Below are 24141 nucleotides of genomic sequence, written 5' to 3' on the forward strand. Positions count from 1 at the left end.
ACTTCCTACCTGAATTTTCCTTTTTAGTAGGAGATGTTTTGACAACACTATGAAAAGACAACACTATCATTATACCCATAAGGAAACTAGTACTCTACCTAAAAGATTTCTGAATTTAGAGAATTATGTAGGACAACCTGTAGGAAGACAGTAAAAACAGTACAAACTTCTAATCAGATGAGGGATCAAAGAGACATAAAAATTCTGATAGGATTTTTTTAGTCAAATACCACATTGAGACTAGGAATTCAAATACCTAGAGAGAAAACAATGATATATAATGGCAGAAATACAGAAGAAACAGACAGTTTACAGCAAAAAAAAGTATTTATTCCAAAATCAACTATTTCCTGAAAAATACAATGCACAAAATTTAAATTCCAGAGTTGTGTTTCATTGTCACCTTAATGTAAAAGTTCCATACTGTTGTCTCCTTCTCACAGAAGTTTCATACCTTCTCGGTGTTTTCTCGTGGGCTGCTCCTCAGAGCACTGACTCTTTCTTCTTCACACAGTAACCAACCGACTCCAGCACCCTTCTCAACCAACCAACCCACTCTTTTATAGCACTCTTCTTCTCATTGGTCATTCTTCTCACTGGCCACAGCTGTGGCCTGTAAAGTCAGGCCTGTTCCTAATCTTTGATAATTAGCCCAGCTGCAACTGCTTAGGGGTGAGATTACTTTCTACACTACCTTTATTTTCTTATATTCTATCCCCCGACAGTGTTTTAATATAAGCTTTATGTATTTATTTATATGTATATATAAAATAGCTACCTATGATAGGCTCCCCTACTTCTGTACCAAAATAAAATTATCTTTAGAAGTCCCAGAAAGGATAGTGAAGTGCTGCTAAGCCCAGTGTGACTCTTGGAAAACAGAAAGAGGAGGAGGAAGTGCCAGAAGAGGCTACCCAGAAGAGGGTACCCAGGGCTACCCAGGGGCTCAGCGTGGCTCAGGATGTGATACTTGGAGAGGGATCAGACTCCAAAACAAAAGGCACAAAAGCTGTATCAAACACTTACTAAAATCACCAAAAATTAAAAAAAGTAGGGACTGCAATAGGTTCTGAAAAGCAAGGAGCTCATCACAAAGTAACTCTGTATCTACAGGAACAAACTAGAAGCCAAATGCAGCTACTGAATAACACTAATTTATTTCTCCCACAGCTGTGATTTCAGCCTCAATGATTGTTCCAGATGCAATGGTAAACATGTTCCAGATGTAATGATAAACGTGCACTTACTGAACAGTTTTTGTCAGAATTCCTTTTCCATTGCTTCTTGACTAGCTTCTTTGCTGCAGTTGAGTGAAGAGTTGCATGTGTTTGTTTTCGGGGGTTTAAAGCCAGAATGTTCTGTGAAAAAAGAACAAAAGACATTAAAATATAGATTCAATTTTCCATAAAGGTTCAAAGCCTCTTAGATCACACTTTAAACACTTATTTACAGTGCTCTGTAAAACCAAATGCAATTATTCCCCATTATAGCCCAACTCCATACTAATTTGTTTAGATTGCATTGTCCACGCCACTTAGATGATGAATATTTAAAGACATTTCTGGGATTACTAGAAAAGAGTAGCTTTTAGTATATTTAGTAACTTTAATAATGGTTTCGATTCCCGGATCTTTTTTATGTACAGCAGATAGAAACACATAATTCTGATTCATTGTATCATTCCAAGTAACACTAGTAAAGCAAAACAAGCAAAAATATTTTAAAATATCTGGGTTATTTCTGAATGTTTCATCATTTCAGTATAAACTCTAATTTCTCCATCAAAACAATCTCCTTCTAAGCCCAGTGAGCAGATGAGTTCACTCATTTATCTTAAAATGCTTTTATTTGCACGGACACAAATAAATCTTAGGAATGTAGCCATACTTTTAAGTCATAGTGGTGGTCTGACAACACAGGCAGAATGAAGTTTGCAATGTCTTGCACTATCCTAATGTAACTCAACAAATTAAATACAATTTTTGGAACCAAAACTCTTTTCAAATCAGGCAAGTAACAGATTTCTATAGCAAAAGCGACCTCGTTTATTTCAACGGATGAGTGCGAAAGGCATCCTAGAGACAGATCCAGACACAGGTCTGTGATGGAGAACAAAAACAGGCACATTGTTGCTTGTAACTTCTGGAATTAGTTTGCAAGTTTACCTATAAAAAAAGCCTTGGCTTTAGAACTACATGTCTCCACTCTAGTGAGCAGAGTGTGTTTATTCTGTTACTATATGTCAAAGATGCACGAGACTGACTTACAGAAACATGATGAGCGTGATGGGGTTATGAATATTATATTGTGATTCTTCCTAATTTTAAAAATCTGCTTCAGAAGTGATAATGATGAAACAGTCATCTCTTGTATTAAGATTTTATTGCGCTGATTATGGGGACTTTTTTTTCTAAATACGAAGGAGTTACATTCTATTCAACTACTTAATGCCTTACTCTAAAGGTAATGATTGGTAATCCAATTTTCCCTGAAACCAGAAACCCCACCTCTGCAAATAACAACATAGCCCAACACATTAACTCCCAGCTTGTAACTTCAGCATGCCTGAAGCAGGGAGACAAAAAGTGAGGTACAACATTCAAAAAATGTGGGCTATTTAGCAACCGACATGCTGTGGACTTTCAGAAAGAGTTACAGGTTATTATTGATGTGCCCCTGTAATTCCAGCAGCAAAACTCTGCTCCAGTTCAGGGTGTTCCCCAGATGAGTACCTCAGGCAAGATGTGGCAACCAAATGCATTCAGTGGTTATTTATGCCAATTTATTTTGCCCTTAATTAAAACAGAGCAGGGACATCCACATAAGGGATATCTCAGTGGATACTTGATTTTCTCAGGATGATCACACGCAACTGTCAGAGCATTATCTCACTGTTGAGCACCCAAATTACCCAAGCTGGGCAGTAGGTTCTGCATCACATAAAAACTTCCACAAAATTTTGTCTACTCTCTTTTGTAATTGCTTAATGCTTGGCCATGAATATTATTTTAGCAAACTGAAATGAATTGCAAATTTCTAGCAATAAACTGTAACAGATGTACTCCACTGGGTACAGCACCAGTTGGTTTAAAACATGGAACAAATGGTGGGGCAAGCCAAGGACGGAAGAATCCCCATATGTTTGCTCCTGTTGGAATTCTGCAGCAGGAACACGGCTCCAAGTGCAACAGTTGCAGAAATCCAAAAGGACTACGTAGCACAGCATGTCCCAGAATTAAATCTGAAATAAAACTGGCACAGAAAATACTAAATCACATATATAATATAAAAATTGCTTATATTTCCACTACATAAATAATATACTACCTGCCTAAATCTTGGATTGCTGACCAAAGTGGCTGCTCTAGCTAGAGGTCCCTGATGCTTAAGAACAACTCAGAAGTTACCTACTTAAATGGGAAAATAATGTAAATGCTCTTGGGTCAGTTGAACTTGTCAGAAGTGAAATTAGTGAGGGTGTTTTCTTCCTACTCATTTCAGTTCCCTGGTTGGCTTTTCACAGCTTATGGCTAGTCAGACATTTAGTAAATTTAACAAATAAATTCAGATGGGTCAGTCAGTAAGTGCAAAATTACTGAGAAGAAAGTTCTAGAATACATATTGCAAATAACAATGAATACACAGAACTACACAAAAATAAACCACCTGGATATGCAAGAGAGGAAATCTGAGACCTTCAGTCTCTCAAACACACCGGTCATTTGAGCAGGGGAAGAGTTCATTGGTGAGGAGAATTATTTGGGCACCTGCCATCTTGCTTGTCTGAATCCTATGCTTATCCTGCCCCATAAATTCTCATTCTTGACAGATGAGCAGTTGTTTGATCTCTTCAGATGCTGAAAGGCCAAGACTCAAGCTCCCCAACAGAGGATGCAAGTGGATAATGCATTCCTTTTCAAAGTACTATGAACTTGGGATTTCACATTAAGATGCTATTTGTACAGTAATGCAGAACCTATGAATTTTATCTTTACAGTTTTATATAACTGGATCCATTTATTTCATTAATAGTAGATATAAATCCATTATCACTAATGGCTGCAAATCAAACTATAAGGATACTGTACTTCAGTACAAATCCACTGTGGTACTCTGTTGATGAAGAAAGAGATGGGGCTATGGATAAGGACACAGAAGTGAACTGAGCCCATGCTGAGTTTGTGACTCTTGACACAGAAGCACTACACGCACAGTCAAGTTAAAGCTGCAGCTCTGCGCAGCACTGATGATTATGGGCACCACCAAAGTATTATACTTTCCTTCACTATTTCCACAGATTAATTTGAAGACTTCACTTTGGGAAAAAAGCCAAGGAGCCCATCTCTGGAATGCAACTCAAATATATTTTGCAGATGACTTGCTCAAATATCATTACCTTAAGGAATTCCTTTACTAATTACCCATGACAATTATTTCCCTCAGGTCTTTTAAAAGACAACAATTATGAAAAGCTACAAAATACAGAAGAATGGTTTAATTTCAGAATACATCCCCTTCTAGAAAGGAACATATTTCTTATGTCTAATAGATATCAATTTAGGTTGCAAGTATCCTAAAATGCAATAAACTACTCATATGTAATGTACATTGAGAATGACTAGCATGCATAAGTCATAGCTACAGTTCTTAAATTTTTAGAATTTATTGATAGATGGTTATGTTGATCTGTGCAAATAACAACATAGCTTCTGAGATTAAACTTACCATAAGCCATTCATTAGATGTTTATTGCTTAGCTTCTACTTTAAATGGCATGATTAAGAAGTCTACACAAAAAATACTAGCTCTAATTTTCACTATCATCTATTAATGAAAAGGCTGTAAAAGTTTTAAAACAGTGTGTTATACCACAGTGAGTAATTTATCAGGAATTTGAATTAATATTACTCCAAGTAAGTGATTTCAAAGCAGTCATCCAGGATAGGATACACTCTCCAGTTGGGAGTCCTGTCTCTGATACAGCACTTTCAGGTAAATCAAGACAGGCTTGGCACATGCTCTGCAGTGATGCAACATAAATTTCTAAAGACATTTCATTTTCCTTTTAATTTCATTAAAAGCACTTTTTATTCTCATCTCATGAAGCCACTCTTTTCCTGAAATCAGAAGAAGCTATTTCAATTAAGTGTGATTCTTAATTAAGTGCATATTCTGCAAAATAAAATACAAAGTTATGGAAGCACTTTGCTCATTGGGAATGCTCCAAAGCCAGTGGGTACTGGGGGGCACGCAGAGAGGGCATGTTGTTAAGAAAAAAAGTAGGATTTAGAACACAGGTGGGACATGGGACTGCAGCAACTTTAAGACAGTCATCAAAAAGTCCTGTGAGTCTAGCAGCGTCTTTGTAAATTATGTGACATTAATTCAAATTTGGAAGTTTTTCTGTAAAGCACTGTAGTGTGAAATCTCTGGCTTTATATTTTTCTCCCCAAAAGTAAAAACCTTAGCAAGGTGTCCTGCTTATGTGGACTCTATCTCTCACTCAAAACAATAAATTTGGAAAAATTCAATAGTTAAAGATCACTCTTCTTCTGGAGAGCCTCCTACTGAAACCAATGAGTTTGGTTTCAGGAGCCAGGAATATTTAGTAATCCTCATATTTGTTACTGCTCATTCAAAGCCAGAATAAGGATCAGAAAATCTATCTTCAGGCTCTGTCACAGGTTGTGATATTAAAACTCCGTAAAATTCTTAAAAAGACTAAGTAAATATTTGCTTGTTTCAAGGATTCTGTGGACTTCCTGTAGCTTTTTGGGAAAGTTTCCTATGAACAGCCCCAAAACATCTCCTGAAGTTCATCACAGATCAACAGGTGTACTGTCGCAGTGAAAATGTGGAAAATGCAACAGTTCACATGCAGACTGTGATTGGGCATAAAACAAGGTCCCATGTGTCAGTCTCCTTGTTTGAGCATACAGCTCATTTCCCTAGCCCAGACCCTGCAATACACAGGCTATATCCTGATTTAATCCTGTTGCTTCACAGAGCCCCCTCAGCTGAACACTTTTATAGACATCAATTAAAATTCGGGAGTAGGCCAGGCATGCTAGGGAATGCATGTGGAGAGCAATTTAACCCACCCCATTCCATTAATCTACCCAATTTCCTTAAAAAGAGCTGTAATCTCCCTCACAGCAAGTAACATTAAATGTATTGCAAGATACATATGCTCACCAAGTGAACATAATGAGAACATATTTATTTTTTCTAAGAGTAATGAGCATACTAAACAATTAATTTCAAAGCTATGCAAGTGTTACTTCACTGACAGAAACAAATACCTGGGGCTTTTCCACTAATATTTTCTAGTATATCAGAATATGAAACTAATTGTATAATTGCTCTTCAATCAAAGGCTAAAGAACTCAAACGTATTTGTTTTCATGAGATTAGATGAACCACAATAAGGAACTTCGTTGAAAAATCATATCAGTGTAGAAGAAGATGACCAGAGCATGAACTCCTATTAATATCTAATTTGAATTGCCTAATTCACATTTTACTTCTCACATCTACTCTACTTCTTGGAAAGCTGCATGAAGCACTGATAGTCAGATGCAGGACTTTAGACACCATGTAAAGTCCCCATTATACATGGAAGCTTCATTGCCAAATCAGAAAGAGCGAGTTCTAGTAATAGGAGAGTTTGTTACACTAAAGATAAGCATAAGATTTCAAAAAGTAAGTATCTATGGGGTCACGTCTTCCCAAAGCTAGCTCTATGTTATTTTCCATTACTGAAAGAATACAGGACAATGTTGTGAATCTCTCCCATATACTTATTTATGACAGAATATCCCATAAATCGATACTTGTGATTTCCTTACTGAAGATCAGAATTGATGAGAACCTTTATAAAGAATTTATGTAACCTGGCTGATAATGTATCTTAGGAATTTATGAATTCATGCAAAAATTTCAAAAAGCTGAAGACCATGCTTTCACAGTAGTTCAGGCCTAGCTTAATTGCAAAGCAACAAAGGCCAGAGAAAGCTTGATGAAATGTGAAATGAGCGCAAATGTCAGGGGAAGAACATGGTCAGCCTTAGGAAAATCCCAGGGAAATCCCCCAAGAAATTATTTTTGTAAATTACCAGATATGTTTTCTGTTACAGAGATAAATGGCCGCACACATGAACAAAGCCACAAGCTGACTGTGAACTTTTTTTATTCCAATAGATCAGGGTGTGCTAAGATGTAACCCTCTGGTCTCTTTCAGTAACAATAAATTCTGCAGGTGGCCCCCTGTCCACGCCTGAGAACTGGCCCTTCATGTTACCGTGACAGCTACAAACTCATCCTCAAGATCCAGCGAGCTGGAAGGTGAGGCTCCACTACTTTGAAGAGACAACCAGCCTATGAACCAGTGCCAGAAGAGCAGCAGCACTGCAGCCTCCTGTGAGACAGGGATGGAGAAGCCAATCTGCTCAAGGGACTGGGGCCTGACCCTTTATCCTGCTGTGCATATGGGCACAGGGAGCTCACACTCAGCTGGAGAAAGACTCAACTTTTAATCACAAGACAAATTTCTTCTTTGAGCCACACAAGCTCATAGTTTCAAAATGAATCAAGAACTAAGGCCGATGGATGACCTAGCAATAAGCATATGCTACCTGTGTGCTGCCATATGCCTTTAACATAGCATTTAAGTGCTATATCTTCATCTTTACATTTCCCTGAATGACAAACTGCTGATAGCAGAACAAACACTTTTCTGGTTTCTTGCACACCTTGCATAGCCTCTAAAACTTAGAGAATGACAATTTACCCTGTGACACCCTCATAGCATACCAGTATCCTAGAGATGTACTCCTAGATCCATTACTAGGTACTTAAATATTGGGATTTTCAATTTTACCACTGCAGAATTTCTTGGTCCTCAGATTTTCCTGCAATATATAAATACTACATCTTAACAAAATGAGCAGTTTTCTAAATCACTCCCACAAAACTAGGGAAAATCTTAGTCATGAATACATCTATGTTAACAAAAGTGGGTTATACTTAATGCACTTTCTGTTACATAACAAAGTTAATGCATTACGCATTAACAAAACAGCAAAATTACACAACCCTAAGCAGGGTTTACACAATCATGCTGTTACTTTAACTGTCAGATTTAGTGCTTGATTTCTCTAACTCAGCAGTGCATTTGTGCTAGGTATTACTGCAAATTTTAAAAGGTTTATTAAAATGAAACCCAAAAAGTGTTACTTGTTTTCCATAGATACCAATCACTCTCCTCTATGGGAAGGGCTCTGGGTGGTAAATTATGCTCTTGGAAACTCTGCATGCTACCTCCTTGACACAACTAATCTCCGCAGAAACCATTGACCCTCACAGGGAATACCAAAGCTAATACTCACCCTCTAGGCTTTACTGAAGTATCTGAGTGGTACCAGTATCAGTGAATTATTCATGCATTTAACACAAGCATATAAATATATACATATATACATACATACATATATATACATACATATATATATATATATATATATATATATATATATGTATATATCAAAACCACACAGCCTAAAGCAGACTTAAACTTCACCACAACACAGGATCAGTTCTGAGGCTCCTCCAGGGACACCCTACTTTGTGACAAGATCATGTTTTTGGACTATAAACAATGCACCACACCCAAAAATATTAGCCTTTACATTAAAAAGTCAGAGAAGATATAGCTGAGCACAACTGTACACTATTTACTCAGCGTTGAATTCACTGCATGTATTCATTTGGCTGAATAAAATGTCACTTAATTTACAGCCTTTAAAATGAAAAAGGTTTTAAAATTTTGTACAGCTATCCTTCTACACAGACAGTTAATATTTTAGTAATTTTTCTCCCTAACTGGACAGTCTTTAATCATCCAACTAATTGGCAAAAAAAACCAGAACAACTCATGTCACAGCCTTGATTCTTAGCTTCATGACTGCTGTTACTTTAGAAGTAAGCATATACATGGTCTCCAGTCTGCCATATCCACTACACTCAAAGTCACCTTTTTTCATCTTCCTAACCAAATCTTCCTCCTTTACAAATCAAAACTTAAAGCTTCATAAAAATATTAGGTTTGCATCACAGGTATATCAGAACTTTTCCATTTCTTCAGTGTAAAACTGATCTATGCCTCAAATGCTTGCACATTAAATTGCTCTCTTACATGAGGAATACAGATGTTATTTGGTAAGCGTTCACTTACACAGTCATTTATTGAAAGGATCACAGCAAAAAGGATCTTTATGATACACATACATTTACATCTCACTTCTATTTTTCTACAACACAAACAGATCAAAAGACAAACCAAGCTCAGTTGCCTTTGAAAATAAACTTTTTCAGAACCAAAAAACGGCCATTGTATCCCCATAACTGAACCTCTGAATCGGACCCTCAATTGTGAGCGTTTGCTTAAGCAAAACCCAAACTTGCATTAGAAACATGTCTTTTAATGACAAGCAAATGTTTTACTAACTTTTGTTTAGAGGAGAGAAAATAGTAAAGTTAATACTGTTTAAGTTTAATCACTGGCAAAATCAGCGGAACTAATTTTAGCTGAGCAAAGCAATGTTCTGAAAACTTTGTTAAAAGGTGATTTTCTAAGTCCAATAAATGAACTTGAAATGCAAGGATGAGACTAACAATATACTAGTACATTCAGTACTTGAAACAAATGTGAACATTTGTATTTGTTCCAAGAACATGCCAACTATCTATCAGTACTGACTTTCTAAATCTGTTGCAACATGAAGTAACAAGTAAACCTACCTTTTTGCAAATACTGTGCAAACTTCTTAAAAATTTCAATAGCAACTGTTTCTTACAATGGTAAAATGCAAAATTGACAATGGGACTACAGACTTTCTATTAACTTTGTGCATACACCAGAGCATCATAATCAAAAAGGAAAAATAATTAGCATGTAGAAATAAAATGGAAATGTGAAGGATTTGTTAATTGTATCCTATAAGCAATTATTAAATGTCTGATAATTGAAAAAAAACCCAAAACCACACCATATTTTTAAGCAACAAAATTTGACAGCCCATGCAAGAAAGGCAAGAGGAAACTGTTGCCAGTTTCTCCTTTTTGTTTTAAAACATCATTGTCTTCTTTTGCAGAAGCACACAGAGATGCTGGCACCTTGAAGCAAAGAAACATGACACACTGTAAGTATACAGGGACTCACATGCTATAGATGAGAGTGGAACATATATCAGTAATAGGAAATATAGAAAATTCCTTGGAGTTCTTTACTCTTACAATTTTGATTTTCAAATCTTATTGACATTAAATACTGATGAATGTGTGGGGTGCACGCAGAAGAGACACTCTTAAAATAAAAGAATGAGATGAGGCTGCCCCATCTAGAAACATGCCAGCAAACATTTGGATTCTGATCTATTATACTTTGTCTCATGCTTATAGAGAAAATTTACTTTTAAATACTTATTAAAGAACATTGTATGTAGGAGCATTATTTTCTAAGTCTTTTATTTATTAAGCAGAATTACACCTCTGCTGTGAGACCTCTGAACAGGGAAGAACTGTTTTTATAGGAGAAATATTTTGCTGTAGTTTTAGAAAACCTTACAAATGATAAATATACTGTAATGATTCTAAGGCAGTGGATTTCAAGCTGCATCAAAATCTAAGATTGGACTTTTGAAAAAATAAAATTCCCATCTTGCTGACAGCTCCAAGCTCTCTTTCCTAGAACAGAAGATACAAGACCACAATGCTATCATTCAATTAGGATGGAAGTATTAAAAACCATTTGTCTCAGAGCAGCATCCCTTTGTTTGCTATTTGTTATGAGCAGGAGCACATACTGAAGAGCAACAGGGAAAGCTGGAACAAAAGTAACATTTTTTAGAAGCTAAATAAAGGAAAGGTACCCAGGTTACTCTTCTGTAAATACCATCTTCCTGCACTTCTGTGCCTGACAGCTTCAGAAATGTGGATTTAATCTTTACCTCATGGAATAATAGAATGGTTTGGGTTGGAAGGGACCTTGGGAAGCTCATCCAGTTCCAACCCCCCTGTGATGGGCAGGGGCACCTTCCACTCCACCAGGTTGCTCAAACCCATTCAACCTGGCCTCGAATACTGCCACAGATGAGGCACCCACAACTTCTCTGGGCAACCTGTTCAGTGCCTCACCACTGAGACTGAAGTATTATAGTTTATGACTTTAATATTTTCATTAAAGACTTTTGCCTATTACAGCAGAACTGTGTTACAAAAGCTAAAGATATGACCACCACACCCTGAATAGGCCTCTGAGAGGCCCTGGACTGTTCACCGATGAAGATAAGAAAAAGTAACAAGTCAGGGATGGGTACATTCACAAAGTACAAGCCTAATGCCTTCAGGGTGGAGACCACAGCCCCAGGGTTTTCAGCTGCCAGGCTGCGCAGACCCTGGCACCAAAGGGTGGGGGGGACAGGCTTTGGATGTGTGTTGGAAAGGCCCCTGGTGAGAGGCAGTGACTGCTCATCCTCTGCTGCTCTAAGGTCTCTCCTGAGCCTTCTCTTCTGAAAACCCCAACTCTCTCAGCCTGTCTTCTGAGGAGACGTATTTCAGGCTTCTGACTATTTTTCTGACTCTCCTCTGGACTCACTCTAGAAAGTCCACATCTTCTTTATGTTGGGAATCTCAGAGCTGGGTGTAGTACATTAGGTGGAGGTCTTATAAGGGCAGAGTAGAGTGGAAGAATCACCTCCTTTGACCTGCTGGCCACACTTCTTTTGATGCAGCTCAGGATATAGCCAAGCCATGTTGTCAAGTCATGTTGAGCTCTTTCCACTTGACTTCAGGTCAGCTCTTCTTTTAGCTATTGTTTGCTCCCTTTTCCTGAGTCAGGGCCGACCTTCACAGACATGGAAGCTTTGTAAGTAAGGGCAGATGACTAACTCCAGGAGTGGAAGTTGCACACCCAATTAAGCTTCTCCTTACAGCACCTGAAGAGGGGATTCACAGTTGCCAGTACACCAAGCAGGACTCCTTAGATGAGTCCTGACAAAACACCAAAGAGACAGGAGGTACACAACCACAGGTTGCTCTCTCTTACCCTCCTGGACTTACACACCAGCCTCTAGGATGATGGCTCTCAGCCTGAAACTCTACCTAAGTTCAAACACTTAACTGTACTCAAATACATGAGTTCCCAGCTTCCATTTGAAATATGGAAAAAATTGAGGAAGTGTCACAAATAATTACAAGAACAGACACTTTCATAAAATAGTCTAATCATTACTGGAGTCACCCGTGGAACAAGAAGGCCTCCATTCCCATGTTCCTGATTTGTCCTGCACAGGATGGAAGGAAAACCTGGATGAGAAGTTGAACTGATTTGCTGTTCAGGTAAGATTACAAAAGCAAATCAGAGAACATGACAAGAATGCTGCTCCAGCACTAAAAGAGTTTTAGACCAACTCTCAAGACTTCTTACGAATTTTTCACTAAGGGCTCATTGATTAAGTGCATAAAGAACATTACACTGGGAGTTAAAAACTATCTAACTTTGCTTTTGTGCTAAATACTTATTGGGGTTCCTGATCGATTTATCTTATCTCCTCACCCAGTGCCATGACTTAGCAGCATACTAGCTATTCTGCTTTACTGAAGAAGCGGTTCTTATCCTACAGTTCTTCCAGAATCTCTTTCTTATCATTCCCTATCCTAACAAAAGAGTACTGGCCCTTCAGCTGAGTATTGGTTACTGCTGACTACTGACACTTTACTCAGACTATAGATACTTTAAGAAGAGATAATATTTTCATTTTTTTCTGTTCTGTATTCATTTTATTTCTACATTTCATCACCAGCATTCTAGAACAGCTTCTGTTGTGGTTATCTTCTTTGCTTTTTTTTTGCCCCACTCTTTTGTCACTTTCTCACTTCCATCTGTTTTGAAAAGCTATGTTCGTGCTTACTAAAATCTTTCAAATTTTGCATTTTCAATTGGAACTGAAAAAAGGGCAATAACAAACACAACTTTTAAACAGAAACAGAGTAAGTCTGGGAACTACTTTTTATCTCCCATCCTGTGTTCCTGTAGCATACACACACATCCACACACAAGCGTGTGCATGAATTCTCACAAGCCTACTTTGTCCCTCTGATGCTGCAGTCTGTTGAAATTAACAGAGAGGTTCATCTTAGAACTGATGAACAGATTTGTTAAGGCTAAAATTAGATCTCGTATTCACTCGTATTATATTCCAAAATGTTACACTACACGTGATCCTCTGAACGCAGATGCTCACACCAATTACTGATAACAATCCGTAAGAGTTAGTACACAGACCTAACTAGACACACCAAGAAGGACAGCAGGCTCTAATTTCATCAACAGAAAACCAAAGAAAATCTGGTACTCATTCCCATTTTTGCCCTGAGCAGTAAATCAGCAGTATTCTTCAATACTGATTTAATTTAGAATTAAGAGCGTTCTTAATATGATGGCTACACTCTATCTCACAAACCCAATTTTTAACCTTAAAATGTGACATAATATGAAAACTGCTGACACAAATAATTGACTGCTTTATTATAAATAGAATACTTGAAGTTATTTTTAAAATGCCTCATAAATCCACATTAAGTCTACTTTATTGATTTCAGAAGAGTTCATTTTATTTTCATAGCCATAGTCCATAATTTACACACTTAAGAAAAAACACTTTTTTCAGTTTTAACTGTCATTGAAATATCTTTCATTTCAAAGATATCAAGAAATTATCACTATTCACTTTCAATACAAAGCCTCTTACATTTCAGCTGTCATTTTCAAAAAATCATACTGAAAATAGTGTTTCTAAGCAGAGTTCAGTTGCAGTGTAATAAGTAATAATTTCATCAATTAGCAGTATTCAGCATCCACTGAGAGTTCTCTCACTATTATTTTATTCATAGAGTCCTTTGTGGAAGTAGCATACTAAAAAGATCCATTTATCCTTCAAGGTTTTTTCATAAATGTGTCATACATCTTAGAAAACAATTGGTTATTATTCTCGCTCAATCTAAATAACTATAATAACTTCCAGGTGTAAAACCTCCCTTTATACTTCCAATCTTCTTTGCTCCCATTATGGGTCTACATTTTTAATAACTTATTCTAACACTTCTACCTACTTTCACAAATGAGTTCTGGAGTTTTGCATGGATGCTAGACATGCCTGGATGGAAGGGTAGTCAGCTTATTGTTAAGAGCAGAATAGAGTTGGGTTTCATAGAACGTCCTTCACAATCAGTGAAAACCCAAGCATTTTATAATGAGCAAGATGCTAGTATAGATGCTAACAGTGCAACAGCTGGGCAGGAAAATGCTGTGATTATTAAACTCAGCAATAGCCTGCTTTCAGTGTATATTTTATTCTTCCTTGCCCGTAGATCCCTCCACATATTTATTAGCACTTTTTTCCTCTCTCAGAAGCTCGTCCTGCCTTCTGTCCTTTCAGCGCAAGAGTGCAAAGGGCTCCCTTCAGAGCACAATATTCTCATTAATTAACTGACTGACAGAGATGCAATTGGGCAGCACGAGGACCTCTCTCAAGGCTGGGCAGACAGCCCTTCACAGAGTGCACAGCACAACAAAACATCCCTGCCTTAGGAGACATGCATCTCCTGCACAGCAACCTGCATTATTCTCTCCACATTGGCCAAATGTTTTGTTGACTGAGAAAAACCCAGCCAGGAAAGTTCATTCCAATGGACAGTCCAATTTAAATAAGGCCTCTCAGAGCACAGTTAACAAAATCACACCAAAACCAAGGCAAGCATGCAGCAATATACTAATAAATAAACTAGGTATCACAACAACCTCTTTGCAAAATAGCATGGAGTCCGCTCTCCATGATAAATACAAACTTAATGACATTGAATGTATGACTAACACTTGAAAGAAGAGTGTCCTTAGGAAGAACAAATTAACTAAAATCAAAACTTCAATTTTTCCACCTTCTACAGTCTCAAAGTGGTGTGCACAGGTACCTCTATTAAAAAAAAACCCACACACACACCAACAAGACACATAAATCAGACAGGTTGGCTGCCTGGACACTTTGCTCCTTAATTACATATATAATTGTTTTTGAACCTGAAATTAAAATGTCAGAATGCACCATGATTGCCTTTAACTGATGACTAGCATCCCATCTAAATGGAAATATTTAGATTCATCACCTAGATACCTTTTTAATTTGCTTTCAAATAGAGTCACAGGAAAGCATGTCTGCCTTCTCCCATTTGCACTGTTGGTGTCAAGTTGAACTGGAAAGGCCAACCATTTCAATGAACTAAAATAAACGTAATTTTAAGGTCAAGTCACTTGTAACACTTCAGGCAGCAAATGTCATACTGAAAATAAAATTGAACCTTGGCTTGAGCAGAGATGAAAGGTTTGGCATTTTAAGGACTTCATTGTGTTTATCACTTTAAATCTACAAATTAAATACCAACATCACATACATTAATATTTATCAAACTGAGAATGCTTTCTGAAATGATATCTTTAAATACTGGAAGCATTATTAAAAACAAAACACTCTTATAGGTGGGCTTACTCTTAACTCAAATGATGAAGTCTCTGCAAGACCTAAAACCACTTAAATTCCACACTGGTTTAGGAAGGCATCCATGACTATGGTAAGAACCCAGATGTTTCACAGGAAGATCTAAGTATTTTGACAGAGAAAAGAAGTGAAATTGCCAAACTCGGACCATAGCATAAGAATCATAGAATTACTAGGCTGAAAGAGACCTTCAAGATCATTGAGTCCCACGTCCTAACACCTCAACTAAACCATGGCAGCAAGTGCCACATCCTGTCTTTTTTTAAACACATGCAGGGATGGTGATGCCACCACCTCCCTGGGCAGGCCATTCCAGTACTTTATCACCCTTCTGTAAAAAACCTTGCCAGCTGGATGCAGCACCATTCACCACCACCCTCTGGGCCGGGCCATCCAGTCAGTTCTGAACCCAAGCCATGGGCTGCCAGCTTTTCCAGGAGTGTGAAGTGGGAGACAGTGTCGAAGGCCTTGCTCAAGTCCAAACAGACAACATCCACAGCCTCTCCCACAGCCACCAGGGAGGTCACCTGGCCATAAAAGGAGATCAGGTTGGTAAATGACGGAGAGTGGCTTTGCAAGCTCATCTGCCAGCTCCCTCACCACCCTGGGATGGATCCCATCTGGTCCCATAGGTTTATGAACATCCAAGCAGCTCAGCAGCTCTCTGACTGCTTGCTCCCAGATAACAGGGAGATCATTCTATTCCCTGACACCATCTACCAGCCCAGGAGGACAGTACTCCTGAGGACAAGCCTTCTTCCCACTAAAGGCTGAGGCAAAGAAGGTGTTAAGCACTTCCACCTTCTTCTTATCTGCAATTACCAAGTTCCCTCCCACATCCAGTAGAAACCAAAGGTTGGCCTTGCCCTACCTTTTGCCATAAATATATTTGTAAAAATATTTTTTATTATCCTTTACAACTGAACTGAGCTTTGGCCTCCCTAATTATTTTTTCCTACATGCCCTAGCAACCCCCTTAAACACTTCCTGAGAGATGTGACCTTCCTTCAGAACAAGGATATTGAAAAAGTAGATTATTTCATTTGTGATTTATGACTTGGATAATATTAAGAAAAAACTCCTTTACATATCTTGATATAAACACTCCTCAAACTTACATGCTTTTTTTATTTCTTCCTCACTGAGTCTTCCAACTTCTGTTGTTACTGTTGTTTTTCCTACTCCTACTTGAATCTTACATTCTTTGCCCTATACAATAGCAAAAAAAAAAATCGGGATATTTATTACAGCTGTAAGAGTCTATGAACAGAAAAAAGGAAATTTAAAGTTTAAACCATAGATCCAGTCTGAATCACCTGTAATTTCATAAAAGAATACACCTGGCCAACTGAAAGGCAAAATGTTCTCATTTCAAAAAAGCATTATTATGAGAAGAAAACTGGAGAATTTAGTTCAATTCTCCTACTTACTTATTTATCTGCTTTCTTCCCCAATCACAATTTGACATGGATATTTTTTAAAATTACATTTTGAATTATGGTATTGCATATTGCATTACAGAACTGCATAAAGACCAAGAGGACAAAATGCCCCCCAAGATCTGTGTAGCCAATCTCTGTTGGCAGGTTTCACAAACTGATGCTCTGCACATGTAGAGATGCCAGAGATTTATGTTGTGCTGATTTGCAAGAATTCTGCCCTTAGTATAAGAATGACAGCAAATGAAAATGAAAAGACTTTGAAAAACATGCCCACACAAACACCACCCTCTGAGCTTCTGATAAGGCATTTATGTCCAAAGGTTCCTAATCCCAAATGTTTGATTTCTTTGCCAAATCACACACTTGCCGAAGTCTCATATAAAGGCACAAATCCTGCTCTTCTCAAAGGTGGCAGCACAGGGCAGGGAGCAGAGTGTATAGCACTGTACTGATGAAATAAAAAAAGGACTAGAAATCATATGCTAATAAGAGGAGGGAGGTTGCCAGGCAACCAGGGAGGGAGAGAAAGCAGTTTTTGATTTGAACTCGGTGCTGTCAAAGGGTTAGCACAGCCAGAACAAACAGGACATATTCAATCCGGCTTGTCTGCAGCCACCAGGAATTTCAGCTTTTCTCAATATTTTAACTAGAAATGTGTTCCCAACCCAGTGCCAGTTACTTCTGTGTTCCCTAGGTCATTTTACTGACACTGGCAAAATGGCATAGGATAGGATGGACAGTAGAATTTTTTGAAGTGTTAACTTGAAAAGCAGCAGCTTGTGTCTTTGGGTAGCATAAAGTGCACCACCCATGTACACTGGCCAGTAGGATGGAGACAGCCAAGCAATCTTGGGTCCAAGCAAATGCCAGCCCATCAGACACAGCCACACCCCTCTGGGCTGCACTGAAAACTGGCCAAGTCCTGCCCTGCTGCTAAAACTGCTCTCTTTCAAATGTATCTCAAATGCCTGCCCTGCAGTGCTGCACTCTTGTCACAGCTGATCGGCAAAATCCTGCCTATGGATATCAGCTTTCTATATCAGCATGTTAAATGTTCTTAAAAGATATGACACTAAGCAGAGGAAAGAACAAAATTCCAGTTTGGTCTACAACATAAAATCATCACAAAATTCATTTCTGTAACTAAAATAAAAATAATTTCAGTTCCTTCTTGTTTTCAGCGTTGCTAACTGCAGATTACTCGTAAGTCTCAGTCATGAGAAGGGTGAGAATAGCAGTTCTTATATGAAAGATCTCACAAAAAGAGTAAAAATTTAAAGGATGGGGAAAAAATGGGAGTTTGATTTGTAAGTAACGTTAAAACACAAAGGTTGAATGAAAATGAAAAGCACAAGTTTTGAAAAGCACGATTTTTTTTTCCTGACATAATTATTTGGAGGGCTTGACTGCTACAATCTGGCAGACTATCGACAGCAGAGGCAAGACCATACATAATTCCTTGAGCATCAACAGGATTTGCATATAGAACGTGAAAAGAAAAAATGTTTCACACAGAAGACTTTCTTTCCTACTTGCCAGATCAAATTTTAACCTGATGAGTAAATCATTGTTCAATTCTCTAAGACAGACATGATAATTGTGGTCTATAATCTTCCACAAGGTCTAAGCAATCATGCTATAATTGCTGTTCCACTCAGCTAAGAGTTTATTACAATAAAACCACTAAAACAATGAAAAGGCTTGAGAAATTCATTAAGCAAAAACAGCTAAATAGGAAGTTTTGTTTTCTCACTGACTGCTTGTCAAATGACCCTAGGAAGACACAGCCGTCAATCTGGAACAGCCACCTGATCATCACAACAAGCCATAAAGCAGTAACATAAAAACATTCTACATATTAAAGCTTCATTATGGAACTTCAAAAAATAACAGGTATTTACAACAGAGAGACACTGTAATAATTAGGACTTTTAAAACAAAAGTTTAGCCTAGATCAAAGGAAGCTAGCTTCAGTTATTTATTCACATAACCTTTGCCTAACAACTTTGTGAGCCATGCTGACTATCTTGCTGGAGGTTTCCTGGTTTTTACAGTATTCTTTATTTTTCAATCCCTACCCAGCTTCCCACTGTGAGCACACCAAGCCTAGCTCTCAGACATACCTTTCTACCTGCAGTTTTTCCTCTGTTCTTGTCCATTTGCATTGGTAGAAAAATAAGCCTGACACGTGAAACTTGCCTACCTCGCTGTCCTAGCCCATGCTTGGTGACAGCTACTAAGCATTTCCCAGGGAATGAAGAACTGCCAGCGCTATCAAAGCTGCTACTTAAAACACTGTGGAATTCGCAGGCTGTACAATAACGCTTTCTCAAGGCTTAGGAGCACTTCCAAAGTGACCCTTCCATGCAGCAGGCAACATGGCACAAGGGACTCTGTTCCCCCGGCTGACTCTGGAACCAGCTGCAGCCCTTGAGTGCAGATGTGCTGTCTGTACCATCAGTGAGCTGACCAAACAGCCCATAACCTCATTCCACATTCATTAGGACATTCAGACAGCAGTGTAGAACTTGCTGCTGAAGGAACTCAAAACCAATGAACATGCTGCCTACTGAGCACTGAAGAACTCCTGGAGCCTCTTGTGTTCTCACTAAAGTCAGCACCCAATGGGTACAGTCTGGCCCTTAAGAAACATTCCTCTGAACCCTGAAATAACACCAAAGAAATACATGGATGAATTATATAACTTTTGAAATAAAAATACATTATTTAAGAGCCATTTATACTTTCTGAAGTTAAATGAAGAGAAAGCATAACATAGTTATAGTTCATTGTTCATTGAACATTGTTCATACAATGCTCATCGCATTTTAAGTGAAAGTGACACAGATTTATCCTGATAATTCTCAAACAATTCCCTGATCGCAATTTCAGAGCATGGCTCTAGCCCTTTGCACCTTTCATTTTATTCTTACAAGTCAAGCATCAGTGTTGGGGTGGAAACAGCTGAGACAGCATTCTAGGTGCCCAGCTGCTGGTCTAGCAAGGAATTACCCACTCATCAACACCCAATTCCCCTTTAAACCTACACAACCCGTGATTCAGAAGGACAGATCTGTGAAGTGCCAGCACACTGCCTAACTTCCGTAAGAACGACACTGCTGTTTCATATTAAGTTGTGTTGGGGGGGGGGGGCTGGTTTTGATTTTCTGTGAATGTTTCAAGTTTGTGACAACAGTGTGGCAAAGTGTCCCCACTCTGCTGTGAAGAAGCCCCTTCCAAAAAACTGGGAGACCTACTCTTCTCCCCAGATTGTAATCTGGGTGGCAAAGAGCTGGAAAGTATCCACTACCCAAACATCACCGAGTAAAGAGGAGAGACTGCAGAGCAACACTGGAATGCAGTCAGGAAAACACAGCGTGCAGAGAACAATGCCAAACTATGTCATTCAAGATTCTGTTCTATTCATTTTGCAATTCATTAATTTCTGAGTACTTGATTTGACAACTTTAATTCTTCAAAGAATCCTGAAGATTGCAATAGACGTAATTATATATGGTTTACACACAGTGATAGTCAGCAATCAGGTGAAACAAAAGAGAAGACAAAAGAATGGAAGACTTTCCTTCCCAGAGTATCATTGGGAAGTTTACATGAAGTCTGTAAACACTCTCTGGAGCTCAAATATACATTTAACAGTTTCACATTACAAGTTAGAAAGGAAATGCTGCCCTCATAGTGTAGATTTCAAAAGTTCTTGTAAAGATTTAGAGAGATAATAAACAAAAACCCAAGGCAGGTCCTTATACCATAAATCCAAGGTAGGTACTTGTACATGGAGCTATTTTTAAACAAGGTTTCTTTCCTTTTGCTTTGAGTATCAGTGTCCAAGGAATATTAGCAGCACGCTTTGATAGTTGACTTTATTTTTAAAAAGGCAGCGTTTGAGGTTTGTGGAGTTGCCGTAGTTGAGGGGAGAGTTGTTGTTTTATTTTGGTATTTTGGGTGTTATGTTTTAGTGGGAAACAAAAAATTGTAGAAAAGCATATAAATCACAACAAAAAGCATTTAAATCACAACACGCCTAATCTTCCACAATTTGGAAAGCAGATCTTAGAAAGAAACAACTTTCTATGTAATTTATTCATTTTCTTTAGTTAGGTCCAGAGCCTGAAGCTGCTGGCTAAGCCAAGCAAGGGGGACAAGATTCCTCAGGGACAGTTTACTAGAATTTTTATTTAGTAAAATAACTTAGAGAAGTATCAGTGATTTTAGCTACTTTTAGCACAGATTCTTGGCTCTTCTTTAACCAATGACATGTCTTTTTATCCAGCCTTAACTATTTAAATACATTGTAAAGTAGCATCAGGACTTAAGAGATCATTTTAAATATTTTATTATATGAATTTGAGTTTGAGATACTAACCATTGAGATAAACTTCATTAAATCATTGGTTCAGTTTTTATACTGCAGCCAAGAAACATTCAAGCTGTGCTGCCCAGCACTCACGTTGATAGACTCCTCCACTCAGCAAAGAAATTACTGAAAATATTTATCTACAATGATAGGATTAGCTAGCAGGCACTGTCCCTACTTCAAAGACAAAGAGAAACACATTTTTTGAAAATTCAGTACTTACTCCCCCCAAAAAATGAAGTCCTATGCAGGGGGAGGGGAAAAAAAAACACACCCACAAAAAAACCAACAGGTCTACAATGCTGCAATTAGATTATCAGTAATTATTGATATATTCATCTGTGAGACAAACCATACAATGACTAAATTTATGAATAGTTGGGGGAGGGACAGTACAGCACATTTAGTTAGAAGGAAATGGCGTTGATTTCCTTGCTAGTTTAAATGACTGCTAAAAACAAATATACAGTAAGATACTGACCAAAGTTTGTATCTGAAACCTCAGAATAAAGCAAACACCAGCCTTTTAAAAATCCATCAACTCATCTCCTAAATCACATAGTACTGCATACTATTATCAACACAGGATCCTACCATAACATTGTTCTTTGAATCTGAGCAATAAGTATCTAGAAATGCAAAACAATGCAATACAAGAAACATTTTGCATTAAAAATTTAAGGGAAGTACTCAAAAACATGAACAACTAAAATCAACTCTTTGTCACAGAAAAATGAATTTTAACATCTGAAGAAAAATCCAAGACTGGCTGTTCCAAAAACACTGAGCTGGTAAAGGACAGACAGTGCTGATTTCATATCACAGTGCCTCCCTAACTGCCAGGAATACTTCTGTGATAGTTCATTCTTCCTATCCATTCCATGCTTCAGTTTTATCAGAGTATCTGTAAGATCATTTCTGGACATTAGTCATGGTTTAAACAGCAGCTCAGCTAGGAGAATGGACTGGACACAAAAACTCAATATGGGAATTAACGATAAAATTCAGTCACAACTGATCTAGATGTGTTCAAGTTTTTGCTGTGCGTATTTGTGCATTATGTCTGGGCCTCAGTGAGCTGCAATAGCCCAAACTAAACATTTTACACTTCAAGGTATACCACAACAAAAAGTTGTGTCAGGCTAGAACAAGACTATCAACCACAAGTTCGTTTATCATTGCTTTTGTTTTACTAGACTCTTCACAAAGAGCTGAAGTTTACAGCCAAATATGAGGTTCTGGGAAAGGTGGGAAAATGCTGCCTTGAAGTCCAGCCTTGCAACCTGGCTAACACCAGCGGAGCTCACCACGTGCGCCAGGGCACCAGCCTCGGTCACACGCCACCTCAGCTCCGCCTTCCCAAGGCCACGGCCGGACCCTGCTTCCAGCAGCCAGTACGACCTGCAGCAAGGAATGTCATGCAAAAACCTTAAGTGCCACAGGTGAGAATGCCTCTCGCAGCAAGGCCACTACCCTGGCCCTCCTGCTCAGCCTTCCATGCAACTGTTTTGGTCCGAGGAGACTGGGTGCAGTCCGTGAGCGCAGCCTGACCCACGGCCGGACAGCGATGAGCCGGGTCCCCTACAGCTCCGCTGGCCCATAGGGACGCTGAGCCCGGCCACGCACCTTGAACCGTCCAGGGCTCATCAGGTCACGGCCTCCGAGCAGCCCTGCCCCTCAAGAACCCTGCCAGAGCCGGGAGCCCGACCTCACCGGAGAGAGCCTGGTCACAACCTGCCCTCGAGCTCGCCGGGGAGTGACAGGAGGCGGCGAGCAGAGGGGAGGCGCCGGGCGCCACCCCCTCACGCCCCTCGGCCGGGCGCCGGCCGCGCTCGCCGTGCCGAGGACGGGGGCAGGGGCACGGCTAGAGCGGGGCGCCCGGCGCTGCCCCGGCAGCCACTGCCCGCAAGGGCTGCAGCTGCCCGGGCGGCAGACAGCCCCAGGGGCCGGTGCCGGGGCTGGTCGGCACGGCACGGCACGGGGCGGCGGGACGAGGTTTCGGGCACCGCCGGCAGGCAGCGGCGAGGCACTTCCTAACGCCGCCAAACTTTATCGGGCGCCGGCGCCGCCGGACACAGCCCCCTCCCCGCTAGTGACAGCCGCACGTCCCGGCAGGGCGAGTGGGTACCTCAATGTCCACCGGGTCCCGGCTCAGCACACGAGCCATGGTGTCCGCACCGCCTTCCCCCGGCTCCCCGCAGTCCCGGAGTGGAAGGGAGCGGAGAGCGGGAAGAGGCGGAGCCGCCAGCCCGGGCAGCAACGCCCAGGTGGGCGGGCGCCCTCGTGCCGGGCCGGGGCCGCCCCGCCGAGCCGGGCAGGTGTCCCGCGGGCGGCAGCGCTCCTAGCCCCGCTCCCCGAGTCTGCGGCAGCGGGAACGCGGCTCCGCAGCAGCGCTGCTCGGGGCTGCCCGCACACCGCCCCGCCGGGAACGGCCCGGGGCCGCGCCCCGCCGCTGCGCCCTCCCGCACGGTCCCTGTGCCCCGTGTGCGCACCCGGCCTCCTGCGGCCCTGGCCCTCCCATTCCCTGGTGGGGGACGAGAAACTGCGAGGGGAGGGCCGAACGCCGCTGCGGCTGTGTTTAACCACTCATGACAATCGCACAGGAGCAGCCTGCGCGCCACGGCTGAAGCCAGCCCTGCTGCACTTGGGGTCACCCTCCTGCCCAGCAAAGAGCGGTGGACGGACCCTTCCCAGGGTTACACCTTCCCGGCAGTAC

The 24141-nt window shown here is 40.1% G+C and overlaps 1 protein-coding gene across 1 annotated transcript in view; it reads right to left on the reverse strand.

Moving 5' to 3' along the window:
* Positions 1-23848, reverse strand: part of DPYD (dihydropyrimidine dehydrogenase) — a 337889-nt gene extending 314041 nt beyond the window's left edge. Inside the window, exons 1-2 of the mRNA XM_038144404.1 lie at positions 23554-23848; positions 1248-1358 (exon numbers count right to left, since the gene is read on the reverse strand). Coding sequence (XP_038000332.1) covers positions 1248-1358; positions 23554-23592 — 150 coding nt within the window. The 5' untranslated portion in view covers positions 23593-23848. The remainder of the gene's footprint in view (positions 1-1247; positions 1359-23553) is intronic.
* Positions 23849-24141: the final 293 nt, after the last annotated feature.

This window comes from Motacilla alba, chromosome 8 (genome assembly GCF_015832195.1).
Source record: "Motacilla alba alba isolate MOTALB_02 chromosome 8, Motacilla_alba_V1.0_pri, whole genome shotgun sequence".
NCBI classification, from domain to species: Eukaryota; Metazoa; Chordata; class Aves; order Passeriformes; family Motacillidae; genus Motacilla; species Motacilla alba.